The 27,286-nt window shown below is 33.6% G+C and overlaps 2 protein-coding genes across 3 annotated transcripts; one reads left to right on the forward strand and one right to left on the reverse strand.

Moving 5' to 3' along the window:
- The first annotated feature begins 278 nt into the window (after positions 1-278).
- LOC112751305 (AP-4 complex subunit sigma) lies at positions 279-3,097 on the forward strand. The gene is made up of 4 exons (XM_025800390.3): positions 279-681; positions 2,184-2,270; positions 2,563-2,631; positions 2,790-3,097. Exons 1-4 carry the CDS (start codon positions 541-543, stop codon positions 2,922-2,924), a joined length of 432 nt encoding a protein of 143 aa, XP_025656175.1. The 5' UTR covers positions 279-540; the 3' UTR covers positions 2,925-3,097.
- Positions 3,098-4,095: 998 nt separating this feature from the next.
- LOC112751306 (glutathione hydrolase 3) lies at positions 4,096-7,850 on the reverse strand. Of its 2 annotated transcripts, none has more exons than XM_025800392.3 (7): positions 7,512-7,850; positions 6,503-6,840; positions 5,809-6,327; positions 5,337-5,572; positions 4,954-5,218; positions 4,575-4,712; positions 4,096-4,483 (listed from the first exon to the last, which is right to left on the reverse strand). In XM_025800392.3, exons 1-7 carry the CDS (start codon positions 7,618-7,620, stop codon positions 4,235-4,237), a joined length of 1,854 nt encoding a protein of 617 aa, XP_025656177.1. In that variant the 5' UTR covers positions 7,621-7,850; the 3' UTR covers positions 4,096-4,234. The 2 variants fall into 2 exon arrangements, with proteins under 2 accessions (XP_025656177.1, XP_025656178.1); XM_025800393.3 differs by having other exon boundaries at positions 5,809-6,350; positions 7,512-7,782.
- Between the last annotated feature and the right edge of the window lie 19,436 nt (positions 7,851-27,286).

Here is a 27,286-nt window from a genome sequence, read left to right on the forward strand (position 1 = left end):
CACCCGGTATAATTGCAACCCGAAAGTGTATTGGTTCATCGGGTCTAGGGTCGGATTCGGGTCTAATAAATAGACCCGGTATATATTTCGGAGTCGGGTCTAGGTCACATCAAACCCGGCTTCACCCAACCCATGTGCACCCCTAAGTCCAGGTCATTACACCATGTCATCATGCTGTTAACAAAAAATGGGTTAGAGACTAACGTAGTGCACTTTTGTCAATTTCAAGAACCTAATTGGTGTAATTATAAAGATGAACATAATTTTATTTTAAAGATGAATATAATTTAATTATTTTTTAATAAAATTTAATTATAACTATGAATAAATTTAATTATATAAATGATAAATATAAATTTAATTTAATTATATTGATGATACAGTTCGATTAAAAATATGAATTTGAGTTCCTTCCCTGTTGCTACACACATAATTTTTTTTAAGAAATTGTTAATAAAAGTATTAACAAAATAAAAATGTCAGGTGAGTGAGGGTATGTAAGAACTTAGAGGAAAGGAGGAGGAGGGAGAGTGCACAAAAATGGGGATCCGATTCGTGCTGATGGTGAACAAACAAGGGCAAACGCGACTTGCCCAATACTACGAATACCTCACTCTCGAAGAAAGACGAGCCCTTGAAGGTGAAATCGTTCGCAAATGCCTCGCTCGTAACGAACACCAGGTACTAACCCTAATCCCCCTTTCACATGCTCATCGAAATTTACCGACTTTAATTACATTCTGAGCAATTCGATATCTAGTTCTCAGAACGCACGATCATAATTGATTTAGATCTACGTTGGTTTTCATAATTTTTTAGATTCAGGTGCTGCGTTGTATAGGAATTGGATTAGGGAAATCTAACCTAGCCTAAGCCTCGTTATGATGGGATTTTCCTGATGCTTGAAGAAGAAATTCAATTAATTGATAATGATGATTTGGATTGACATTATAAGATTTAAAAGGCCTGTTTGGTGACACATTGTGTTAATTGCATGTTGTAAATTTTAGAATTTGTGCTCTGGTATATGTAGTTAAGTTCATTGTTATATCTGTATCAGCATGGAACCTTATCAAAATGCAGTTTTTGGGATTTGATCATCTAAAGTGAGGACTGAAAAGGTTTGTAAAGCAAGAAATTGAGAGAGATTAATGATTTGATCAATAAGTTTTAATGTGTATGGGTCCCACTAAATAATCTGAGAGTGGTTAATCCTTACTTTCTCACTTTGGAGAAGTTAAACTCCAGTTTCAGTCTGTATGTTCCAAAGGGTGCGTTAATAGGTATTTTGTCCCGAGATCGGTTGCCATCATAGAATATCGCAAGGATTTCTATCCAATGTGGACATATTCAAGCCTCTGAAGCCTAGATTACTATTATGAATAGAAGCATTTGCTTAGCTTGTTGTGATTATATACGCCATTGTTAATACTTTTGTGGTTAGCATACTCCAACTGCATTGAGGAGTCTTATCATATGCCTAAGGAATTAAGCACTTGGCTACTTTTCTTAGCAATTTTTCTGATTTAGGCATTACAAAGTTCCTGTGAGTTGGTGAAGCCATTTCAATTATTAGCTTAAATATGAGATGCCTGGGTTACCAGGATGCCCAGGAGCGTAGGAGTATGTATGTTTATTTTTCTAGCCTCTTACTTTCTGCATTGTGTTATACATCTATTGTATTCTTTTAACTTTTTAGCTGAAGTATATCAATCTTAGAAATTGTCATATTTTTGTTTTGAAATTACTTATTACATAATTCATGCTAGTGTAAGTGTGCCTTCTATGCGTAATGAGTACAAGCCAAAACTGTGGACAGAAGCGGTCAATAAGAGCAGATGGAGGAAGAAAGAATTCATATTACACTGAAAAACCTTAAATTATTGATTGAATATCATAAACCTAATACGAATTACAGACAATACTAATAATAGAATCAACTACTTATACTGTCAAAAAACCTACTATATATAGGAATCAGTCACTACTAAAAGTAACCAATTTCCTAAAGGGGTATAAACACTTTAATTGGTCTAAACTAATATGACAGCATTCCACAACTAATATCTGTATCCTAACACACTTACATTTGTTTTGACAAGCATTTAGTCTATTGCAAATATCTGACTTACCTTACTGTTGATGCTGTTCAAAGTATAATTGATTCATTTTCTTGATGACAGTGTTCATTTGTTGAGCACCGCAACTACAAAATTGTATATAGGCGCTATGCATCTTTGTTTTTCTTAGTTGGAGTTGATGACGATGAGGTAAATAAATTTTTCTCCATGTCTTATTTTACTTGGTTTGAGGAATGAATGAATTTGAAAACAGCAAATCATGTAATACTAAGTACTCACTGCTTTGTCATCTGCATCCAAAACATAAAGGAAGATTTTGCTTGTCCAAAAGAAGAGGAGAGGGCATTTCAATAAAATAAGAAATCGTGGAAATTATTAATCTTGTGAAAATATCCAACTTTTTCTGTAAAACACAGAGTTATAGACTGTAGTTTGAAAGTATGCTTGATTACATATTCTTCTTCTATGGATAATGTTGCAGAACGAGCTTGCTATTTTGGAATTCATACATCTATTAGTTGAAACCATGGACCGTCATTTTGGCAATGTGGTAAGAATAGGAGTCTATGGGTTTTTGTAGTTATTTAGTTTCCTAGTTTTATCTTTGAAACCTACATTACAAATCATTGTTCTGCCATTTTCGTCCATTTTCTGAAAGTAGATTTCCCATTAAATAAATACGTTACGATGTCTCTTTTCTTCTTACAGTGTGAACTAGATATCATGTTCCATTTAGAAAAAGCGCATTTTATGTTGGAGGAAATGGTCATGAATGGTTGCCTTGTGGAGACAAGCAAATCAAATATTCTGACTCCAATTCAGCTGATGGACAAAGCATCTTGAAGTAGAAAAATAAGACTGGCCGATGATTTCTGTATGATTATTGACTTTCAAAGTCATTGTTCTGTGTACAATATCATCATTAATATTTCTATTTGTTTTAGTTCTTTTCCTTCTTGTATGAATGATTTTGTACCAATAAGAACTACACATACTGAAGAACATTTTGTTTGGAATTTTGCTTCACATGTATATGTTTCTTGCATTCTTATCGAGATGCCATGCGTACCATTCTTTGGCAATTCTTCTTTAATGGAGATTTAGATGCTCTGAAAGTATAGTTAACCACTCTTGGATCATTAAGTAGGAACTACCATACCATGGAAGTTATAATGACACATTAGGTCAGTTATGACACAATTCATAACTTAACAAAGTGGACATCTAGTTGCAATAATTTTGAATTTGCAGAGAATAAATGATGTGTCAGTGTGGAATTGGCATAAATTTTAGTATTCAACTACCTCTTACACATTGTTTGGATTGGGAGAGTTTGAAGGGAAAGAAAATAGGGAGAGAAAATGGATTGAAAAGTGAATTTTTTGTTGTTTGGATGAGAAGAGAAAATGGAATGGAAAGAAAAAAAAAGTGTGGGTCCACTAAAATATTTTTATCCCAAGGATGAGATGAAAATAGAAAGAAATGTGACAAACATTAATAAAATTATATTTTTATCCCTTATCATTAATAAATTATAATTTATATATAATATAGATAAGGGTATTAATGTAATTTTATGCTTTTACAATTTTCTTTCTTCTCATTTTTCTTTTCATTGGAACAAAAAAAAATTTCTCTCTATTTTCTTTTCATCCATTTTCTCTTTATCCAAACAACACACGAAAAAAATTACTTTTTCTTTTATTTTCTTTTTTCTCATTTTCTTTCTTTCCATTTTCTTTTCTACATCCAAACAAAATGTTAATGATTTTGAAGTAATATCAGAAATTAAGAACTTGTAGAAGTTACATCAAATGCAATGTCCTCAAGCTTGTTCATTAGGTCAGTTCATTCGTCTGTTTAAACAAATGTCAATAATTCGAGTTTTGTTTTGTGTATACAACAACTTATTGGCCAGTGGTAAACTCTTAAATAAAAAATTTTTATGTACCGTGAGAAACCAAAAAAGAAACAAAATACAAAGGCTTATAGTGGTGCTAGATTTGACAGAAAATTTTTCTAGTTATCTACCCTTCCACAATAAACAATTAAAACGAGAAATTGAATATGTACAAAGTATTTTATACAACATAGCTAAAAATCTTCTCTTTTTGTTTTAAAAGTTCCAATCTCAATTGATAAAAATCAAAATATTAAACAGCTGCAGGACGTCCACCCTTTCTGGGGTCACTAACACCTGTTAGAATGCCATTCTTTTTATGTACATTTTTTATGTCTTCACTCTTAGTAGTTTGAATAATAAGCTGAGTAATAGCTAGTGCTCCAGATTCACTCAATTGATGGCCTCTCTCTTGTAGGAAAATCCTACTTGATTTTAAAAGCTCAATGTGATCACCATCATTAGCAGTCAAGTTCTCATACCTAACTACATTTGGTATTAGCTGCATGAAAATGAAACATTCATTTAGATTGTACTTAAGGAGCATAGAAGTTAAGGAAATGTTTGAACAAAGACAAGTTATTAGTTGGAACCTTGTGATAGATCCTTGGACTTTGAACTGCATCCAAAGGTTCCATTCCCAATATGAAGTGATTCATGAACACTTGAATCACTGCTGGAATAATGTTCATTCCACCACTGGCTCCAATTACCCCAATCAAATGATCATCCTGCCATAGAATAGCAACAAGAAGCTTAGTGCATTACTCTGGAAGAAAAGGTGTTATCTCTCTGTTCCAAAATATCTGCTACTTATGAAAATTTAGTATATCAACGATTCCACATATCTGGATACAATTTATATCAAAATATGTGTATATCAAAGATCATTATGTTGCAAAAGAAAACCATTTCTTTCAGATTGCAGTCATTTGTTGAAAGAAATCATGATAAGCAAGCTGCATGCAATACCTTTGTGATGATAATAGGAGTCATGGAAGACAGAGGTCTTTTCTTAGGTTCAATAAAATTTGTTGGAGCTGGGGGAAGTTTATCAGGGGATATATCAGTTGGTATAGAGAAGTCATCCATCTCATTGTTGAGCACAATGCCAGTAGAAGTAGAAAGAACTCCAGCTCCAAAATGAGAGTTCACTGTTGTTGTCATTGATACAGCATTTCTATCAGAATCCACAATGCAGAAATGGCTTGTACCATGATCTCTAAGTGGACTCCACCTGCAGGACATGGTTATAGATGAAACCTTGTTCATATCAACAACATTACTATGCAACATGCCAAGCAAAGAGTTTTTTTTTTCATTCAAATTACTATGGCAAGTGGATACATTCATACCTGTTCAAGTAGTACTCTGGAGGGAAAGTAGTGTTGTCAAATATCCTGCGCTGAATTTTTTGTGCAAAGGATGGGGAAAGCATATCAGATTCAATGGAACTGATGTCTACGAAGTCCGGATCGCCCAAGTTCATTCGGACAGCATACATGTGTTTCAACGCTTCTATTAATCGATGAAGGCCTAGATCGCCCTTTGCAGCTTCAGGATCTCTATAACTGTTGAAGATGTTTAGAACCTGAAACATACCGATAATCAAAATAAAACATCATACAGTGAAAAATGACAATAACAACAACAATTAAGTCTGGTATAACTAGTTGGAGTCGGCTATATGAATCTGATAAAAGAAACAATAGTTCCTTCAACCGATACAACATATATGCCTCTTTCCATATGTTTTATACCATAATCATTCAAGAAAGGATAATGTCATTTAAAAACAAATGAAGGGATAGAATGTAATGTACTCACCAAAGCTAGGCCTAGTGTTCCACTTGAAGGAGGTGGCATTCCATATATTGTGTATCCCATCATATTCAAAGTTGCTGCATCTGTTATTTTCACCTTATAATTTCTTAAATCCTCCATTGTTAAAATTCCACCAGCTTCTCTTACATCCTTCACTAACTTCTTACCAATAGTCCCATTGTAGAATGCTTGTGGCCCTTGTTCTGCGACTGCCTCTAAGGTGCGGCCAAGTTCCACATTAAAACACAATTCCCCTTCTTTTAACAAAACTCCATTAGGTGCATATATGCTTTTTAAACCAGGATCATTGAATATTTTATCTGAATCATCAGCAAGGTAATCTTCAAGAGTTGGAGATACCAGAAAACCATCTTTAGAGAGTTTTATAGCCGGTTCGAATAAGGTCTTCCATGGCAATCGTCCGTACTTTAACCATGCTGCGTGAAGGCCAGCTATCTCGCCAGGAACTCCCATTGCTAAAGCACCTGAGCTCTTAGCTTTAGGATTATTCTGATACATGTTCTGTTTTGTTGACATTAATATATCTAAACAAACATTAGTTGCTATTTTCAGATTTATAAGCAAGAAAAATTATCAAAATCTAAGCACATCGGTTAGGTGCAAACCTACAATTGCTTCATTCTTATCAATTTTGTATCCTAAATCATTTCATTTAACATGAAAAGTTAACTCAAACCTTTGAAGCATGTGAAGGAGCGGTTTCTCTCATGTCAAAAGCTTGGGCTTGAGAGGTTGAAGAAGACCGGACAACCATGAAAGCGCCGCCTCCAATGCCACTTGAAGCTGTGAAAACAACACCAAGGCATAATGCAGTTGCCACTGCTGCATCAACAGCATGGCCACCCTGCCTAAGCATTGAAGCACCAATCTCTGAACACCGCGCATCATCGGCTGCAACAACTCCATGTTCTGATTCAACAATGTCTGCCTGATTTCTTAATGCACCCTCATTAGAACTTTCAAACCTTGGTACAACCTCAAAATTTATGCTGCCTCTAAATGCAAACCCAACAACTGAAGAAGAATAGTGTGATTAGGCAAATATAGTAGGTTTGAAGCTGGTCGAAGGGCATAAAGTTCAAAATACCAGTCACTTTCAAATCTGCATCATTTTTCTAGATTCTGCTTCTCTTCTATTTGTGATTCTTAGTCATTTTGGTGGCAGCATGAGAAAACTACATTTCTAGGTATATAACATGGATTTAATTTTGATGCTCTGTTGTTGTAACTACTTTTCAGATTGCATGAATAGTCATCCAAAAAAGTGGATGTGATGGACCCACTATGTAACAAAATTAAACTCATAATATAGCTCATAGAATCTTAATTTTTACAAACTAAGGGTTATTTTTGTCTCTGGTATCTAAACTAAATTTTATGCTAGATTGCAAGTAATCATTAATCTGAATATTCATAAAATCTAATCCAATTTGAAAAGCATTCTGCTTTGAGTTTCCATGGCATGAATGAATATGGTGAGCACTGAGCAGTGAAAATGAGAAATTCAAGAAAGAATTTTGAACGGTTGCATATAATTTGGGTACTCAGCACACACTTTTTTTCAAACAGATGATAGAATCAAACTTTTTATCCATACAATTGATTCACAACATAAACAACAACAACAATCTGAGAGTGGAAGTTCCAACAAAATAGGGAAAATGAGAGAGAGAGAGAGAACTAACAGCTGAGAGCGACCACAAGGGTTAGAAGGAAGGTGAGAAGAATCTTGCATTTTCTAAGATTGTTACTGGGGAAAGAATCGGTTCCCAATAAAGGGGAAGAATCCATCATGCTGTTACTGCAAACAAAGATCAACAAAACAAGAGCTTATATATATATATCAGTCCAGTGGTTGTTGGTTGGATTTGGAAAATCTCAAAATCACAATACCCAGCTGATGATGCTATCTAACTATCTTACAACTGTTTCGTACATTTAAAATTTCATGAATCTAAAAATAAATTACGTCTAAATACATTTAATTTTAAAGTCACGGATATTTTAAATTTTAAAATATCGATTGCTTTAAAACTTTTAAATATCTTTATATTTGGATTTTTTATTTTTATAAATTAAATAAATATAATAATGACCAAAATAAATAATTTAAAAAATATTTATCGAAATAAATACATCTTTCTCATCTCGTTTATACTAAAAGTTTAAAATATAATTTTAATACACGTAATTTATTTAATGACCCAATTAATACATGTCACTATTCTATTGGTATATAATATGAAATTTTTTTTACTTAAATTATATTTCAAATTTTTATGTAATCCTATACTTAAACATATCCTATACTTAAAAAAGATTTCATAAAAATTTGAAATATAATTTAAATAAAAAAGATTTCATATTATATACCAATAGAATAGTGACATGCATTATCTGTGTCATTAAATAAATTACGTATATTTAAATTATATTTTAAATTTTTAAATAGTAGATAGTTAGAAAAGAGGTAACCATGTTAATAGTGGACAGTTTAATGGTTTCCAAATAAACGTATTAATCTTTATTATTTAAAATGGACTAAAATTGATCAAACATATTCATTTTAATATTTTCTACCAATATTTTTATATACTAATTGCATGCCAAAAGTTTGAATTATTGATATTATTAATATTTTCTATTATTTTCAAATTTTTTTAAAAAAAATACATATATCTCGTTTACACTGTAAACGAGATAAACATGTGTCACGTACATCTGTCTTATTTCGTGTAAAATTATTTCGTTTACCGTATAAACGAAATAAGAGAGATATTTATTTCGGTAAATATTTTTTAAATTATTTATTTTGATAATTATTATATTTATTTAATTTATAAAAATAAAAAATCCCTTTATATTTAGCTTCTTTTTTTCATCTCATACTCATTCATGAGAAATATATAATTGGATGCTGCATCATTATGTTTAATGAAGGTTTAAAAAGATTCCAGTAGTGATTTATTAGTTTATATTTTCGTAAAAACTACGAAAATATTCTATATGGCATGGGAGGTGTCAATGTCACATAGTTTCGTTTCGTGTGTGCCTAAAAAACAATAAAAATAATAAATATGGGCTTGTTTGTTTTCTCTTTTGTGGCTGGGTGTCCTTGTCATATTTCGCTTCCTTTTCTTATTCAAGATTCTTTTCTATTATTGGTTGGTAAGCACCTCAGATCTTTTAATACTATTCGCTCATTTCTCTCTATTATCCAAGGCCAATCGTTTTAAAATATAAAACTTTTGTATTATTTATCGCATTTTTATGATATTGTAACCTAGATTCATATTAACAAAATTAATAATAATTAAAATTCTAATTTTATGTTTTTTTTTAAAATAGAATGAACAATTATATTATAATTTTATATATAACGAGGATTCGGTAGCATTTCGTGAGACAATAACTTTTTTTCTTACCTTCGTTCTTTTTTATTTGTGGGAAGTATATTTGGTTTGATGAAAAATGAATGGAAAGAAAATGAATGAAAAAAAAAATGAATAGAAAATGATATAAGAAGGAAAGAAATTTTTTGTGTGGGTCTTATTAAAATTTTTTTTTTCCATCACAAGTAAGAAAATAAAAAAAAAGTGATATAATTTTGTATTTTTAATACTACCCTTAGTTATATTATTATTGACAAATATTAATATAAATTTAGTTTTAATATATTATTATAATAGAAATTTATATTTAAACATTATATGTATTAGATAAATAATTTAAATTAAATATATAAAATTATAATATTTTATAATATTTATAAAATATAATAAAACATGAATAAATAAAAATATTTATACTTTATTTTATAATAAGGGTATTAATATAATTTTATACTATTATAATTTTTTTTTCTCATTTTTTTTCATCCAAATAAAAAAAAATTTTCTCTCTATTTTCTTTCCATATATTTTCTATTCATCTAAACAACATACAAATAACTCAACTTTTTTTTTTATTTTCTTTTCTCTTATTTTCTTTTTTCTTATTTTCTTTTCTTTCATTTTCTTTGCAACATTCAAACAAAGTGTCAGTGAATCTTTATTTTTGTCATATTGTCAAATAATTTCTATAAATGTAGGTTACTCATATAAAATAATGTGTATTTCACGAACAGTATCTCACTATGGAGTAGAGAGTGAAGAAGTGAGAGGGGGATATGAGAAGGGGCTGGAACAGAACGAGGGAAGAGATGCGCATATTTTTACTTTGATCTCTTTAATTGAAACACATCGTTTTACTATTATTGTTTACCATTAGAAATTTTAAGGCAAAATTTGACGATAAGATATGCGCCATTTTAATTGTTGTTTTGTGTCATTTATTATTATCAAATTTTTTGACGAAAAAATAAATTCGATAATAACGTTTTTTAGAAACAAATTTTCTTTTTTTATTATTATAAAAAAATTGCCACTAAATCTAATGATAATGTCTTCTACTAAATTCGACAATACTGAACGCATTTGTATAGTATCTCATACCTAAAAAATGCTACTATGGATAAAATAAAACAAAAAATGATATAAACTTGAGAAGTCCCCAGCTAAAAAAATATCAAAAAATATTTTTGAAACCTATAAATTTATCGTAAAATTTTCTTAATACTTTATTATTCTTAGGATCTATAAGACTATTAAAAAAAAATTTTGGATCTATTTGTCTTTTTATTTTTTTTATAAGGGTAAATTATAAAAAATATATTCGAATAATTTTATTCTTGACAACAACGTACTTGAATTTTTTTATTAACAAAAATGTCCTCAAATAATTTAAAAATGCAACAAAAATGTCTAACATTAAATATGTGTTCTCAAAAAACACTTTAGAGATTGAATTTTTATGCGATTTTTTGTAAGTATGATTAAAAAAATAAAATATTTTTATCCTTAAAATTTAGTGATTTTTCGTTAAGTATATAATTTTCTTTTTGAGGTTTTTTGTCAATAATCAATAATACTTTTAAAAAATAAAATAAAATATAGAGATCAAATTTTTATCCTATTTTTTGTGTATATTTTTCAAACAGTTATTTGAATATTTTTATAAAATATTGGATCAAATACATAAACAATTTGTCAAATACAAAAGTCATTTGTCACTTAAAAAAAATAACGTTTTTTAATATTTTTGTCACTGAGAATATTTTTGCTGATAATAAAATTTAAATGTATTTTGCCAACAATAAAATTATTGAGGTGTATTTTTAGTAATTTACCCTTTTTAAATTAATGATAGGTATCTATTAATATAATAATAAGATTACAATAAGTATCATACTTGAGTTAACAGTAACAGCAGAAATTAAATTTTCCTTCAAAATTGGATTACAACCAAAATAGTAGATGCTTCTTTATTGTTCATTATTTTCTTTCATTATTTTAAATTAAATATCTCTTATATTCTGAATTCATTGAAAAAATTATATCTAACAAGTATTTGTTTAAATATATATATATAGGATAAAATAGACACTTATTTTTAAAAAGAGGGATTATAGAAAAAAAAAGGATTAGGAGAAATTCTTGCATATATACTAGCGATAATAAACATCTTCCCAAAACTTAAACTGATTTTGGGATTTACCAAAAATTGAACTCTTGACTTTTCAAATCTAACGCTTTAATACCATGTCATGATACCACTCATCCCAAAAGTTTCAACTGATGAAAAAAGGTAACACTAATAATTATATCTCTAATACTCCCTAAACCTCCATTGTACACATTGTACTCATGATAACACTAACACTAATATTTAGCATTCATTACTTGTTGCGACAATTAATTAATGCTAAATAAGGCAATTTCTAGCTGCTTTTTTTTTTGTCTACCTAACATTACCCATTCTTAAATTATTCTTATCTTCTAACTTTTATGGTAATTATGAATTCAAAAAAGTGACAAATAAAAAAATAAATAAAATACTTAATTTAGAAATATCTACAATAGTTTGTTTTAGAAAGTACATTTTCTTAGTCAAAAACCGGATTTTACACGTGAAACTTGTTTAAGCATAATTTAGAGGAAATTAAAGAATAAGTTTCCGTTTGGGTTTGCTGAGAAATCAAATTTGTGATGTGCAGCATCCTTAGCTTGACCTGTCCCTGTCTATGCCAAACTTTTCCCATTTTGATAATAATAATAATCTAATAGTGTATTTACCTTTGATTTTGGATGATATTCAAAAATTGCACATTCCTATCATGCTGAATCTGAAAAAGAAATACCATTTTGAGTAAACATTCTTTCTGGATTTTCACAAATTATTTGAAAGACAATAATTTTTTACAATTTAAAATTTTTTATTCGGTCCTCAATTATTCAAATAATTGATCTAAGCAGTTTATTAGTAAACCATTTATACATCATTGCATATCTAATGCAATATACAATTTGAATATAGTTACTTTTCCAAAAGAAACGAGAAGTTGGTTCTATGAATTGGTAAATAATGTACGAAATGGCCTACTAGCCAAACTTTCGTGTCACTGCCCCATTTTTAAAAATAAACGTGTTCTTCACGTTTAATTTTGATGGAATATTTAATCTAATATTATTTCATTGTGTATGTTAACATAAAATGTTACTAGATGTATGCTCATATGTCATATCACTTATAAAAAAAATAAAATTAAACATAGGATATTAAGTCAGGCTTATATATATGTCATGGTCATGCTATTTTGTTCCCGTTGTTAGAAACATGAGTTGCGACAGATTTGATAAGATTTTTACTTTTCTTTTTTTTAAAAATAATTTATCAAAGTTAATTTTTGATAAATAAATGTAGAATAATATAAAAGAAATTATTTGGAAATTGAGTTTGAAAGAAAAAGATAAGTCTTTTTTAAGAAAAAAGGAGATACAGAAACACACAAGAAAAACAACTTTATAAAAAAAGGCGGAATGTGAGTAGAAGTAACTTCGTGGAGAATGTGAAGTGGCGAGTGAGAAAGCACAAGCTTTGGAAAACGTGTTGTTTGAAACAGTAGTAATGGAGTTTTAATAATAATTATTACTGATTTGAAAAACTGACGTTTGTGGATTAAGTGCTCTAATTTTCGATGATTTTATTGAAAACAACCACATTAATTCAAAGGGGCAATTTGTTGATCGAAAATATTTTCGATCCAAATAGGATGAATCGAAACAAGTTGTGTGGCCTTTTCGAGAAGGTATAGGATTGAGTTGAAGATTGAAAGAAATCGGTACTATTTTTTAGGTTTCGATTGAGATAATAATCGGAGAAAGCCAAATCGAGTAAGAGTCTCAATTCGAAGAATTATGAGTAGTTTTCGAAAGAGCCGTTCGAATATTGATGGAAGCGGGAAAGTTCGTGGTTTTTATCGCACGAGGAAAATATTGGAAATATTTACAATCACACTATGGGGACGGTTATCAAGAGTGATTGTATTTTAAAATTGTAATTTTTATTTAATTATAACTAATTATAATTAAGTTAACCGTTATGTAAGATAGTCTATAAATACTGTGAAGTATTAGGGAATTGAGGTTGGAACTTTTACTCAGAAAAACACTCAAGCACACTCATATTTCAGGGAATTTCTGAGTCTGCAATCGAATAACTTTTCTGTAGGGTTTCTTCCACCTTCCTTATTCTTTCAATTTATTCTCCTGTACATTTAACATTTTAATTGATTTTATCTATTAAGTGTTCTTTATTTTATTGTTCAATTTACCTTTCTGCGTTTAAATTTTACACGTGGAAGTCCTTTGCTTCAAACAAAGGCAATTTATTGTTTTTTCCTTTAATTTCTTTGAAAAAATTGTTGATTTAGTTTACAAAATTTTAATTTCTGAATTTTATTTGTCAATTCATAAACTTATTTTATTTTAATTTTTAAATTTAGTCTAATCGAAGACACTTTGATGCACTTCTAGAAAACTGGTACGCGCACAGAGGAGTAGGTTTCGCTCCCAGATCACTAGATATCGAACCACCATCGATTTGCTAAAAATCGACAAAACAAATTGGCACGCCCAGTGGGACAGTTTTAAATCGAAGTGTGTCAAAATAGTGGTTTTCCACAAGTTTCTTAGTGTATGCGATTACGAAGTGGGAAGATCATTCACATGGCTGATGAATTATCGAACGTGAATGGTGGTTTTTCCACCAATGATAGTATACCGGTATCTGTACAACAAGCCGACGTGTCTTCACGTTCGAAAGGTGCAATCGGAACCGAAAGCATAGTCGTCACGACTATTCAAATTGGAAATGTTGGACGTAATACGCGTCCACGTGACTCTGCGCCACCGTTTCAACCTCCATTAACCGCTGGTTGGCCCCCTTATGGTCTTCCTGCCGGTTACACCCCATCGGTGGGTGGGTTTGTCCCGCCTATCCATTTTGGGAATACAAATGGAGTAAATATCATGCAAAACCCACAACAATACTCTGAGTATTCTCGTGAGTATCATGTGGGCTCCATTTCGAATGCTGCGAGATCAATGGCAGCGTATCGACAACAAGTGAAGGAAAGTCATCATGACTTGGTTAATTTATTGACTCAGCAAATGACTACAATTCTGAATCCTATGATGGCCAATCATGAATCGAGATTCGAGCATCTTGCTAGACAAGTCGAGAGGATCGCTCGAATCGTCGATTATGATGAAGGCGAAAGGCATAATGCTCGAGGAACTAATGAGGAGATGAAAAATATTTTTCAAAATGAAAATCATGTTCCAAATCGAGAAAATTCTTGCATAGTTCATCGACATGAGAATGCTGATAATGTTTTACATGGATTGCGTGGTGATCGTTATCAGGTTACCCGAATTATAGAAGAAGTGTTAAATCGGGTTGGATTGAATGTTAGTTTTATGAATCAGCCACATTTTGTCTCGGCTTTTCCCTAAGTAGTTCAAATGGCTGAAGTGCCAATAGGGGTAAAAAATCCGAAAATAACTACAAAATTTGCTGGAGAAGTCGGAGAATCAACAACTGAACATGTTGCTCGTTATTTGGTCGAGATTGGAAACTTAGCAAATGATGAAAATTTAAAAATGAAATTTTTTCCGTCATCATTGACGAAGAATGCATTTACATGGTTTTCGAATCTTAGACCAAATTCGATTACAACATGGAATCAGTTGGAAATTGCTTTTCACGCTCAGTTTTATCGAGGGGAAATGAACGTAGTAGTTACTGATTTAGTAGCTTTGAAACATGAAGATGGTGAAACCATTGATGATTATTTAATACGTTTCAAAAATGCTAGAAGTAGGTGCTATGTTACATTGCTTGAAAATGAGATAGTGAAAATAGCAACTATAGGGTTAGGATTCTATATGCGCAGAAAGTTGCTTAATGTGCATATTCCTGATTTGGCTCATTTGGATGAAAAGGTTCAGCAAACTGAGTTAATGAAAAAGGAAAAAGAAAAACATAGAACTGAACAGAGGTCGAAGAGTAAACCGTTTACTCGAAAGCAGAAGGTTGCTTATGTAACCATGGAGTCCTCAGAGGAAGAAATTGATTTCGAAACAGAAGTCGATTTGGCCGAACTTAAGAAGGGCCCTCCATATGTTTGTTCTTTGTTGAAAAAACTCCCTGGTAGTGAAAATTCGAATGATTCAAAACTTAAAAGTGGAAAGAAATATAGTTTTGATATTTCAAAATCTAATCAGATTTTCGATGTGTTGCTTAAAGATAAACAATTGGTTTTGCCTGAGGGTAGAACATTACTTTCCTTGAAGGATTTGAAAGGAAAGCCTTACTGCAAATTTCATCAAGCAACAAGTCATTCGACTAACAGTTGTGTTCGTTTCAGAGATTTGATTCAGGAGGCAATAATGGAAGGACGTTTGAAATTTGATGATGGCAAAAAGGAAATGAAGGTTGATGTAGATCCCTTCGAAACTGATGCCAGTTATGTGGAACCCTGCTTTGGAGTGAATATGGTAAGGATGTCTTATGATTTTGATGTGGCTCTTGATGATTTTGAGTCACAAGTAAGAGCTGTGTACCCTAGAACAGGGGATGGTTTGTTGGACTTCTTGGTTTAGCAAAAAATCAAAGACCGGGACGTATCTCTGTGTCCACGGTGTAATGCTGTTTTTGATGCTGAAGCGGCGGCAATCTTTGGAAAGGAAAGAATGAAGAAAGAATTAGCCCACAGGGAGGAACAAGCACGTCAGAGATACGACGTGTAAAAGCTTCTAGTTCAAAAATTCCTCTACATGATGTGGATACACCTTTGAGCCGACCTCAGGCTATTGGTGTTCAGTGGATCAGAAACTGTCAAGAGTTTCAAAGGCGTGATCACTTATATCGACGCAATCCTCAATGGGGACACAGAGCGCCGTCTCAAAATAAGTATGCCGCTTTTCGAGGACGAGCCAGAGGATACCCGAGAGGAAAAGGAGGAAGGAGAAGTTTCCATCAGAATATTAAACTTCAAATTGATATAGGGAAGGAAGCAAGCAAGGGGGCAACTCCTTTGGTGCATTCCCAAATTGTCTTTCCTTCTGATGGAGAGACTTATCCTAAAGAGATTCCATCACCAGCCAAGATGGATAAAGGGAAGGCAATCGCTCAGTCTTCTGGGGTAGATAAACATAAAGATGTTGATGTCGATAAGGAATACTTTGACGAAGGAGATGATGACATGGTGGGGACGATTTTGATAATCCCTACCGAGTACCTTGGGGAGTGTGAAGGTAATCCATATGAGGATTACGATCAGGAAGACGAAGAAGCTTTTTCTTTTATTCGCATAGAAGATGAACCAGGTGTCTTCCTTCGCCCTACTGAAAAGCAAATGTCTCATTTGCGTCCTCTTCACATTGTTGTTGTTGTGAATGGTTATAAGATAAACAAGGTATTGATTGATGGAGGGGCAGCAATAAGTCTTTTGCCTGAAAGGATGCTAGGAAAAGTAGGGAAACATGTTAGTGAGTTGGTCCCTACGAATATTGCTGTAACTGATTTTAGTGGGAATTCTACACCAGCGAGAGGGCTGATTACCTTAACTGTGAAGGTAGGGTCATCGGAGAGACACTCAGTGTTTGTGGTGGTGCCATTGAAGGCAAGTTATAACGCCTTACTTGGGAGAGATTGGATTCATGGAGTAGGTGCGGTGCCATCTACGGTGCATCAAAGTGTGCTTCTATGGACTGAGGAAGGCAAGCCTGAAATTGTCAAAGCAGATTCGAGTCTTTATGTCGAACAAATGCATGCCGATTTTAGGATATATAATCGCAAGCTGAAGCCTTTAAATGTTGATCGGTCTCTGAATCCTTACAATTGTGAAGGTTGCTATTTGACTTCGGAGGGACTGTCGGTGAAGTTGCGCTACCCAGACATACCCTATGAACCAACAGGTTGGGATTGTGATTCTTGAAGGCCTCGAAGACTGAACCATGGACCAGGTTGAGGAAATTTCTGATTACCTGGTAACTTTGCATAATTATTTAAATAATTTCCAAGCTTTAGAAAATAAAGATGATTCTTCTGATAAAGTTGAATCAGATAGGATTAATAGATTTGTTAGTAGTAATATGTTTGATTTGACACCTCTAGTCGAATGTAGTAATGATCTTTTTGTTACTTGTAATGAAGTTAATGATATGAGTCGGACTGCCGATTTAATAGCAGAGGCTCATTGTTTAGAGAATAAAAGTTATGATGATTCCATCAAAGATCAAGTTTCTACTCTTTCTCATGATGTTATTGATTTTACTTTTGATTGTATTTATGATTTGGAACCTATGGGATTTGAAAAATGTACAACTGAAGATGATCATTATAAGGGGTTTGAATCTCAAGATCCTTTAGAAGAAGTTAATTTGGGTACTCATGATGATGTTCGAATTACATATATTTGTAAAGATCTTATTGATCCTTTTCGAACTAATCTTATCGATTTGTTACATGAGTTTAAGGATTGTTTTGCATGGGACTACCATAAAATGCCTGGTCTTGATCGATCATTAGTAGAATATCGATTAGCATTGAAACCCAATGCTCGACCTATGAAACAAATCCCTAGATGTTTTGCTCTTGAAATCAATGTGAAAATTAAGGAAGAGATAGAACGCTTGATTAAAGCCAAATTTATTCGAACTGCTCGTTATGTAGAGTGGGTGTCGAATATAGTTCCAGTGATGAATAAAAATGGAAAATTGAGGGTGTGTATCGATTTTCGAGATTTGAACAATGCTACACCAAAGGATGAGTATTTCATGCCAATTGCAGATATGTTAATCGATTCTGCAGCAGGAAACGAAATCCTAAGCTTCATGGATGGTTATTCTGGATATAACCAAATTTTTATTGCGGAGGATGATGTGGCCAAAACTGCTTTCCGTTGTCCTGGGGTGTTAGGTACATATGAATGGGTGGTTATGCCTTTTGGTTTAAAAAATGCCGGAGTGACATATCAACGAGCAACGAATGCCATTTTCCATGAGTTTATTGGAAAATTTATGGAAGTGTATATTGATGACGTAATGGTCAAATCCATTTCTGTAAATCAACATATAGACCACTTAAGAAAAGCATTCTTGACTATGAGGAAAAAAGGATTGAAAATGAATCCTTTGAAGTGTGCTTTTGGTGTATCGGCAGGAAATTTTTTAGGCTTTGTCATTCATAAAAAGGGGATAGCTATCGATAAGAATAAAGTAGATGCAATATTGGCTTTGTCTGCACCTAAATCGAAAAAAGAAGTGCAATCGTTTTTGGGGAAAATTAATTATCTTCGAAGGTTCATTTCGAATCTTTCAGATTGAAACAGGGTGTTTGCGCCTCTAGTAAAATTAAAGAATGGTTCGAAATTTGAATAGACTACAGAACATCAGTCAGCATTCGACTCGATCAAAACTTATTTGGCCAAAGCCCCGATTATGGCGAATGTTCGTCCATTTGAGCCTTTAAAATTATATATTGTAGCATCTGAGAATTCGATTGGATGTATGTTAGCCCAAGATGATGAGAAGGGGCATGAGTGCGCAGTTTATTACCTTAGTCGAGTCCTAATTGATATCGAAACAAGGTATTCACCGACTGAAAAATTATGTTTGTCATTATATCATGCTTGTATGAAATTAAAGTGTTATATGGTGGCGAAATCGGTAAAGGTGATAGCGCAGACTGATGTTGTTAAATATATGCTTAGTTTCCCTATGTTAAGGGGGCGTTTGGGAAAATGAATGTTAGCATTAACAAAATTCGATTTGCAATATGTCCCAGTGAAAGCTGTTAAAGGACATGTCATTGCAGACTTTCTTGTGAATAATTCGAAAGGTCTGAATGACCAGGGGGCAAATATTATTGATATAAAGATCAATTATTGGAAATTATATTTTGATGGATCTAAGCACAAAGATGGTGCAGGGGTTGGAATTCTTATTATTTCACCTGAGGATGTTCCATCAGAATTTTTGTTTGAATTAAAGTATCCTTGCTCTAATAATGTCGCTGAATATGAGGCTTTAATTTTAGGTCTCGAAATTTTAATTGATAAAGGAGCTTTGGAAGTTCAAATTCTTGGAGACTCACAGTTGGTTTTAAAGCAGTTGTCAAAGGAGTTTAAATATAATAATGAGACGTTACAAAAATATTTAGTAACTGCTTGAGAGATGTTAACTTCTTTTTAGAAGGTTTCTTTGGTACATATCCCTAGAATTTATAATGAAATTGCTAATGAATTGGCCCAAATTGCTTCAAGATATCGGGTTAGCCCGGAAACTATTAGAAAATTTTTTAGTATCCATCAAATTTTAGTGCCAGCAAATGAAAGAGAAGTGCTGTGTATGGATGAATGGGAGGATTCTGATTGGAGAAAGCTTATTGCTTAGTATTTGAAAGATCCCAATACTGCAGTTGATAGAAAAATAAAGTTACGGGCAATGAACTTTGTTTTATTGGCTGATGAGTTGTATAAAAAAAGGATTGATGGAAGTTTGTCGAGATGTTTAGGTCGAGAAGATCAGAATGTTGCTCTGGGCGAGGTTCATAATGGAATTTGTGGTGCTCATCAGGCAGGAAGGAAAATGAGATGGGTGTTATATTGAAATCACATATATTGGCCGTCTATAATAAAAGATTGTATTGATTATGCAAAAGCATGTCAGGAATGTCAGAAACATGACTCGATACAACAAATTTCGGCAGCTGAGTTACATTCGATAATAAAGCCATGGCCATTTAGAGGTTGGGCTTTGGATCTAATTGGCTTGATTCATCCTCCTTCATCAAGATAACACAAGTTTATCTTAGTGGCTATTGATTATTTTACGAAGTGGGTCGAGGCTATTCCGTTAGTAGAAGCTGGGCAAACTAAGATAATTGACTTTATTGAAGAAAATATTATCCATCGATTTGGAATTCCTCAGACATTAAGTACTGACCAAGGAACTATGTTTACTAGTCAAAGAATTAAAAACTTTGCAGTTTCGAGGAATATTAATATGGTCACTTCGACTCCTTATTATGCACAAGCTAATGGCCAAGTTGAAGCAGCAAACAAGATATTGATAGGCTTGATTAAAAAGTATATTGGGAATAGGCCTCGAACATGGCATGAGACTTTAAGTCAAGTGTTCTGGTCTTATCGAAATTCACCAAGAGGTTCAACAGGAACCTCACCTTATAAATTAGTATATGGTCATGATGCAGTATTACCATTAGAAATTAATTTAAATACTTTAAGAGTGTCGAAACAGAATGATTTGCCTGTCGATGATTACTGGAATGCAATGTTTGATGAGTTGAACGAATTAGATTCAGAGCGAATTTTGGCACTTGAGAATGTCATTCGACAAAAAGAAAGTATTGCTCGAAGTTATAATCGTCGAATTAAAGAAAAATCTTTCAAGATAGGCAAGTTGGTGTTGAAAGTTATTTTACCAATGGAGAAGAAATCGAGATTTTTGGGTAAATGGTCCAATAGTTGGGAAGGCTCTTTTCAAATAATCGAGACATATTCTGAAAATGCCTATCAAATTAAAGATATCGAGTCGGGAAAGGTAATTAATTCGATCAATGGCAAATATTTAAAATTCTTCTATTGCTGGCAAACTTAGAAGTTCAACATATGTTAAAGTTCCAAAAGATAAGAGGACACTGATACAAAATAAAATTATAAGTAAAAGGGATTCAAGGTGCCAGTAGCTTTGCCAAATCGGAGCGCAGCTTTGTTCTTTTATTTTCCAGGAGTGTAAGTGCTTCAATCTGCTTGAACTTGTCGGCTTGGATTTTTTCAAGTTGTTTTTCATATTTTTCTCGTTCAGTGTCGGGTGAGACAAGTTTTTGAATAAGAAGATGCTGTTCTTGTTGGGCTGTAGCAAGAGGTTTGGCTACAGTAGCTCGGTTTTGGCGAATAGTAGCAAGTTGTTCCTGAATTCGAGCTAATTCTGCTTTGAGTCTTGCTTCTTCTTGATCATGAAAAGCTTGTACAGAAATGGCATGAGAGATTTTCAGATCATATTCTTCGCGAGAAGTTTGAATGGGTTGAGCGATTGCAAGAATGTTGTCTATTTTGGATTTGGCAATGGCCTCTTCATTTTCAGCTTCTTGGAGTTGAAACTGAGATGCAACACTCTCATTGAGAAGTGGTTTGAATTCTTGAATTGAAGCAGAGTATGGTGTGCTGGTTGAGAATTCAAAGGAGAATTTCAAAACATCAGCCAAGATTTGATTGAGAATTGGATCATTAACCCAGGCGGCAGGAGGATGATCCAAGAGCTTGATGAGTGACCGAAGTTGTTCCTGAGTGGTAGAAGGTAATTCGATCAAGGGCCTTGATGTAGAAGGTTTGGAAATTGCTACTGCAGGCTCTGGTATTTTGTGCTCTTGAATAATTCTATTCAAAATGGAAGTCAAATCCTCCAAGGTAGCACTAGTTGGAGTGATGGGAACATTTGTCCTTGGAGGTGGTCTTGGAGGAGTTTAGAGTGAAGAATCAGCTTGCAATTCGGGAGGTGTCTCGAGCACTTTAGATCGAGAAGAGTCTGAATTAGTAGTGTCAGCAGCCTTAGAAGCAGAGTTAGAATCTGGGACTGCTTGGTTTTCTTCAGTAAAAGTAGCTTGATCATTTGGAGAAGTTGTTTCAAGTCTGATGGTTTCTTCTAGAGAATGCTGTAAAGGGCTTGTGGATGAATCAATTGTTTGTGTTATGTGAGGAACAGGAGGAAAAGTGGCTGGAATTACTTGAGTGGGTCCTGTGAATTGAATAGAGTCGTGTGATGTTGATTGTTCTTGACCTTGTGGGTGAGGTAGGATGGATGGGTTGAGAACCCCAGCAGTTGCTGTTGAATGTGCAACATTGACAGGCTAATATAAAAGGTACACAGTTATAAATTGAAATTTTATTTTAAATCAAAATGTGATATGTGTAGAAATAATAGTATTACCTGAGGAAGCCTAGATCTTAAAATTAGCCGAGAACTAGGATCAGAATCGGCTGCTTCTTCTGACGGAGAAGAGACAGTGACAGCATCTTTATTGACTGGATCACTTTTGTCAGCGCTTTCACTTGATGTCAACAGTATTAACTGATAAAAGGTCCAGAAGTAAGTCTACGTGAAAAGGGATAACCTATATATAAGGCTATTAGGTTAAAGAGAGGAATTATAAAATTACCTTTCGAGAAGTCTTGGTGGGAGTTTTTCTACTTTTTGATGGTGGAGGTCGAGCGGCTTCAGCTTTTCTTTTTTGAACCCTTTTAGGAGAACCTTCAGCAATAGGAAAAGTACGAATTGCAGCCTGCTGAATTTCTTCCAAGGAGCGAGTGTACCTGGAATAGTAAGCAACCCACCATTCAAAGCAGGATTTTGTGATATAGAAACTGCGATCGTATGCCACAAAATTGAAGCGTTCTTTGCGTTGTTGATTCTTTAAGAGACAAGAATCGAAATCTTCTTGAGTAGTTAAAGTGAAGTGGCAGAATGGTTCATCATTCCGAAGTTTTGGTGATGGGATGGCTTGAGAAAGTCCAAATTGTCTGGCTGTCATATTTGGAGCATACAGGGTAATTTTGAATTTTTCCTTTTTGTATAAAGGTAACCCTGTTGGTATTACTTGTAAGGCTAGCATATTTGCTCAGCTTCAATTTGCAAGCTCGTTTGCTTCATCGGTGTCAGGGAAGAGTAAGCGTTCTAACCAGGCAGGATCACGGTTGCGACGCAAGAAATGGGTGAAATTGAGTTGGTCATTCTCAAAATCTTTACTAGTATGGAAAAGAGAGAAAACAGCCCAAAATTTATCTTCATCTGATTCAGCATCCGGGAAATTGGGTTTGAATGCAGACAAGCGAAAGCCATCGATATATTGCTTATTGGTATTGCTGCTGTTCGACTTAGTCATGTAGTTTTCAAAAACGGCGTTGAGCTATAATTGCAGAAGCCATAGGGGCCCCCTGTGCTGATGATTTTGTTGTCTCGAAGGTCACAGACAAGTTGACCAAGTTCTTCGAAGATATGTCCTAGAAGAAGCTTGGCTAAATTGATGGATTTTCCTTCATGAAGAAGAGCAGCTAAAGGAAGGAAAAATTTTGACATTTTAACACTTCGAGAGCAAAATAAGACAGCATTTAGCCAGTAAAATAGGAAAGTAACATGTTCATTATCAGTGACTTCGCACCTTCAGCACCTATGTTGTGAGCAATAAATTCACTATAAGGGCTGGTTAAAACCACATTGTAGTGACGCTTTGATTGCATGTTAGGGGTACAATCTGGGAAGTTGATTGGCATCCCAGTAATAGCCGCTACGTCCAAAAGGGACATCCCAATCATTTCACATGGAAGATGAAATTTGTTGGTTGTTCTATTCCAAAAACAAGTCACGGCCCCGATCATCCAAGGGTATGTGGTGAGTGAGAAGTGGGAGAGCCTTAATAACTCATGAATCCCTAAAGCTTTCCAGTCGGCACTTTTAGTGGGTTCAAGGCGTCGATACCAGGCAATGAAATCATATCCCCGATGGTTAGTTTTTGGATTGTTCCTAAAAGGTTTTTGATTAACAAAATGGGAAATGTTGAAAGATTGATTTATTAGTAAGTCTTCTCCTCCAGCGCTTGGAAAGTAAGAGAGTTTCTTATTTGCTTTCTCTTTAGTTTCAATTGGCCCAAGAAAGCAATGCATGTCAGTTCCGATTGTAAAAGGGATTAGGATTCTGGTTTCATTAGGTTGCAAATGGGGATCGTCAATGACTTCGTCATGGACTTGATTGAGAATATGGAGGGCTGGCGGTGGTGGTGGAGTTATTTCGTGACCTTTACCCTTGTCTTGGGTAGTAGTTTGAGAAGAAGAACTAGCCATTATCAGAAGAATGAGAAGGGAAATAAAGTTGGGGACTTTGTAAAAAATTGTTAATGAGAAAAAAAACTGGTGAAGTTCAAGAGATTTGGACAAAGAAGAAGATGGGAGATTTAAAGAGTTACTGTAGCCGTTACAGTAGGAGGAATGTGAGTAGAAGTAACTTCGTGGAGAAGGTGAAGTGGCGAGTGAGAAAGCGCAAGCTTTGGAAGACGTGCTATTTGAAACAGTAGTAGTGGGATTTTAATGATAATTATTACTGATTTGAAAAATTGACGTTTTGTGGATTAAGTGCTCTAATTTTCGATGATTTTATCGAAAACAACCACATTAATCCAAGGGGGTAATTTGTTGATCGAAAATATTTTCGATCCAAATAGGATGAATTAAAACAAATTGTGTCGCCTTTTCGAGAAGGTATAGGATTGAGTTGAAAATTGAAAAAAATCGGTACTATTTTTTAGGTTTCGATTGAGATGATAATCGGAGAAAGCCAAATCGAGTAAGAGTCTCAATTCGAAGAATTATGAGTAGTTTTTTAAAGAGCCGTTCAAATATTGATGGAAGCGGGAAAGTTCGTGGTTTTTATCGCACGAGGAAAATATTGGAAATATTTACAATCACACTATAGGAACGGTTATCAAGAGTGATTGTATTTTAAAATTGTAACTTTCATTTAATTGTAATTAATTATAATTAAGTTATCCGTTATGTAAGATAGTCTATAAATACTGTGAAGTATTAGGGAATTGAGGTTGGAACTTTTACTCAGAAAAACACTCAAGCACACTCACATCCCAGGAAATTCCTGAGTCTGCAATCGAGTAACTTTTCTGTAGGGTTCCTTCCACCTTCTTTATTCTTTCAATTTATTCTCCTGTAAACTTAACATTTCAATTGATTTTATCTATTAAGTGTTCTTTATTTTATTGTTCAATTTACCTTTCTGCGTTTAAATTTTACATGTGGAAGTCCTTTGCTTCAAACGAAGGCAATTTATTATTTTTCCTTTAATTTCTTTGAAAAAATTGTTGATTTAGTTTACAAAATTTTAATTTTTGAATTTTATTTGTCAATTCATAAACTTATTTTATTTTAATTTTCAAATTTAGTCTAATCGAAGACACTTTGATGCACTTCTAGAAAACTGATACTCACACATAGGAGTAGGTTTCGCTCCCAGATCACTAGATATCGAACCACCATTGATTTGCTAAAAATCGACAAAACATAACCCACATATTAGGAATGATTATCTTTATCAAGTCTTAAATTCATGTTTATTTAAAGCTATTTAATTTCTTTTCTAAGATTATCTTTGTTAAAAAAAAGACTTTCTTAAAAATATATAATTTAAAAATTATAATTTTTTAAATCTTTTATCTACCAAACATATTTATTTTAATGACTAACACATACATAACTATAGTTTAAGGGGCAAACCTGAAGTCTAACTCGACTCGACCTTCGTTGCCTCCGTACACCAACAAATATAAAGAAAATAATACACTAAACACTTAGACATAGACAATTTATATATATAGATCAAATAACACAGTTACATATAAGCATATAAAGCATACACAACGCTATAAGGATTTTTTATTTTAATAAATAAAATAAATATAATAATTACCGAATTAAATAATTTTAAAAAATATTATCGAAATTCACGATGCTTACTTATCTCATTTACAGATAATTTTGCACGTATCTCGTTTAAATAAAATTAAATAATTTTTTACAAATAATTTTAAATGGGATATGACACATCAGCTTGACACGTGTATATCTCGTTTACACTGTAAATAAGATAAAGATGGGTGACGTCTTTAAATAGATGTCATTTGCAGCCGTTGACTGGGCCCTATTTTACATTTTTCAACAGCTTTCTCTTTTCTATTATCCATTTCTGACTATATTATTGACTAATACTACGATGGTGCGCCAGACAGAAAATGACGGAGACATCAACAGGCCGAACGAGACATTGTATTATGTCGGGACAATCGACTTTGAGGTTAGTTCTGTTCTGTTTAATTATGTGCAATCCCTTATGGAAATATTTTTTGTATGTAGCCATGGTCGCAAAGAACTAGAGCATAGTTTGTAACTTTAGCAGTAGGTCTTTAGTAGAAATTTGGAACTTTATTTGCTTGTGGTAGGTTGTTACAACGTAATTATTAGTTTGGAACTCTGTTTTACTTGTACTAAGTTGTTACTACTTATGACGTTCTAGTTAGGTTTTGTTTAGTATGTAATATGTAATTTAGAAATATGTGTAAGTTAGAAACATAGAAATATGTTCTTAAGTAGAAGTAGCTGTAAGTTAGAAAGAAATATCTATTTAACTTTAATGTTTTGTATATCATATTAAATTGATCTAATTACAAAACTAAAAAAAAGTGTAAGAATTCAATACAAAAAAAATTTAAAATTATTTGTTTATGTTACTGAATTTTTTTTATTCTTCAGAGGCCTCGCCTTCTACTATCGCGGCGAGTGAGTCATACCCTTCGTCCACCTGACGCCATCATCCCGTATTTGGCTGAGGCTGGATTCGGCGACACGGTGCCCCTCAAGGATTTTACTTTTGACAATTCTCTAATTTCGGCATTCGTGGAGCGATGGCGTCCGGAGACACACACGTTTCATCTCCCGTGGGGTGAGGTCACTATCACCCTGCAGGACGTGGCGTACCACCTAGGTCTACGTGCACACGGGGCCCTAGTTGGGAGTACCTCCGTGACTTCGGTAGGTGGTACCACACTGAGACGTGGGCATTGGTGGAGCAGCTGCTTGGTGCTAGGCCTCCGGTGGCTCCACAGCAGGCTGCGCAGAGGAAGGAGTTGGTCACGCTCAAACTTAAACTGTAAGCAGCGTTTATGAGGTATCTCTTCCCCTCGACTGACTTGAAACGAGCCATGAAATTCGCAGCCATGTGATTGATACAGTAAGCATGGAACGCTCTAGGGGGACGCCAACCACTGTCATCGGAGCTGAGGGCGGCCTTGATGGCCTGCGATCTGTCAGATATAACCAGCAAGTCGTCTTGTGGGGTGACATGGCGTCTCAGATTAGTAAGGAAGACGACCATGACTTGGTGCTCTTGGACTCCACAATGGCAAAAGCAATAGGCAGGATGTTGCTGTTGCCGTCTTG

This window comes from Arachis hypogaea, chromosome 15 (assembly GCF_003086295.3).
Source record: "Arachis hypogaea cultivar Tifrunner chromosome 15, arahy.Tifrunner.gnm2.J5K5, whole genome shotgun sequence".
Lineage (NCBI taxonomy): Eukaryota > Viridiplantae > Streptophyta > Magnoliopsida > Fabales > Fabaceae > Arachis > Arachis hypogaea.

Coding starts and splice junctions, on each gene's coding strand:
- LOC112751305 (XM_025800390.3), top strand. CDS start 541: ATGGGGATCCGATTCGTGCTGATGGTGAACAAACAAGGGCAAACGCGA. Junction 682..2,183: donor TCGCTCGTAACGAACACCAG/GTACTAACCCTA, acceptor TCTTGATGACAG/TGTTCATTTGTTGAGCACCG. Junction 2,271..2,562: donor TTGGAGTTGATGACGATGAG/GTAAATAAATTT, acceptor ATAATGTTGCAG/AACGAGCTTGCTATTTTGGA.
- LOC112751306 (XM_025800392.3), bottom strand. CDS start 7,620: ATGATGGATTCTTCCCCTTTATTGGGAACCGATTCTTTCCCCAGTAAC. Junction 5,573..5,808: donor GAACACTAGGCCTAGCTTTG/GTGAGTACATTA, acceptor GGTATGTTTCAG/GTTCTAAACATCTTCAACAG. Junction 4,484..4,574: donor GTCCAAGGATCTATCACAAG/GTTCCAACTAAT, acceptor ATTTTCATGCAG/CTAATACCAAATGTAGTTAG.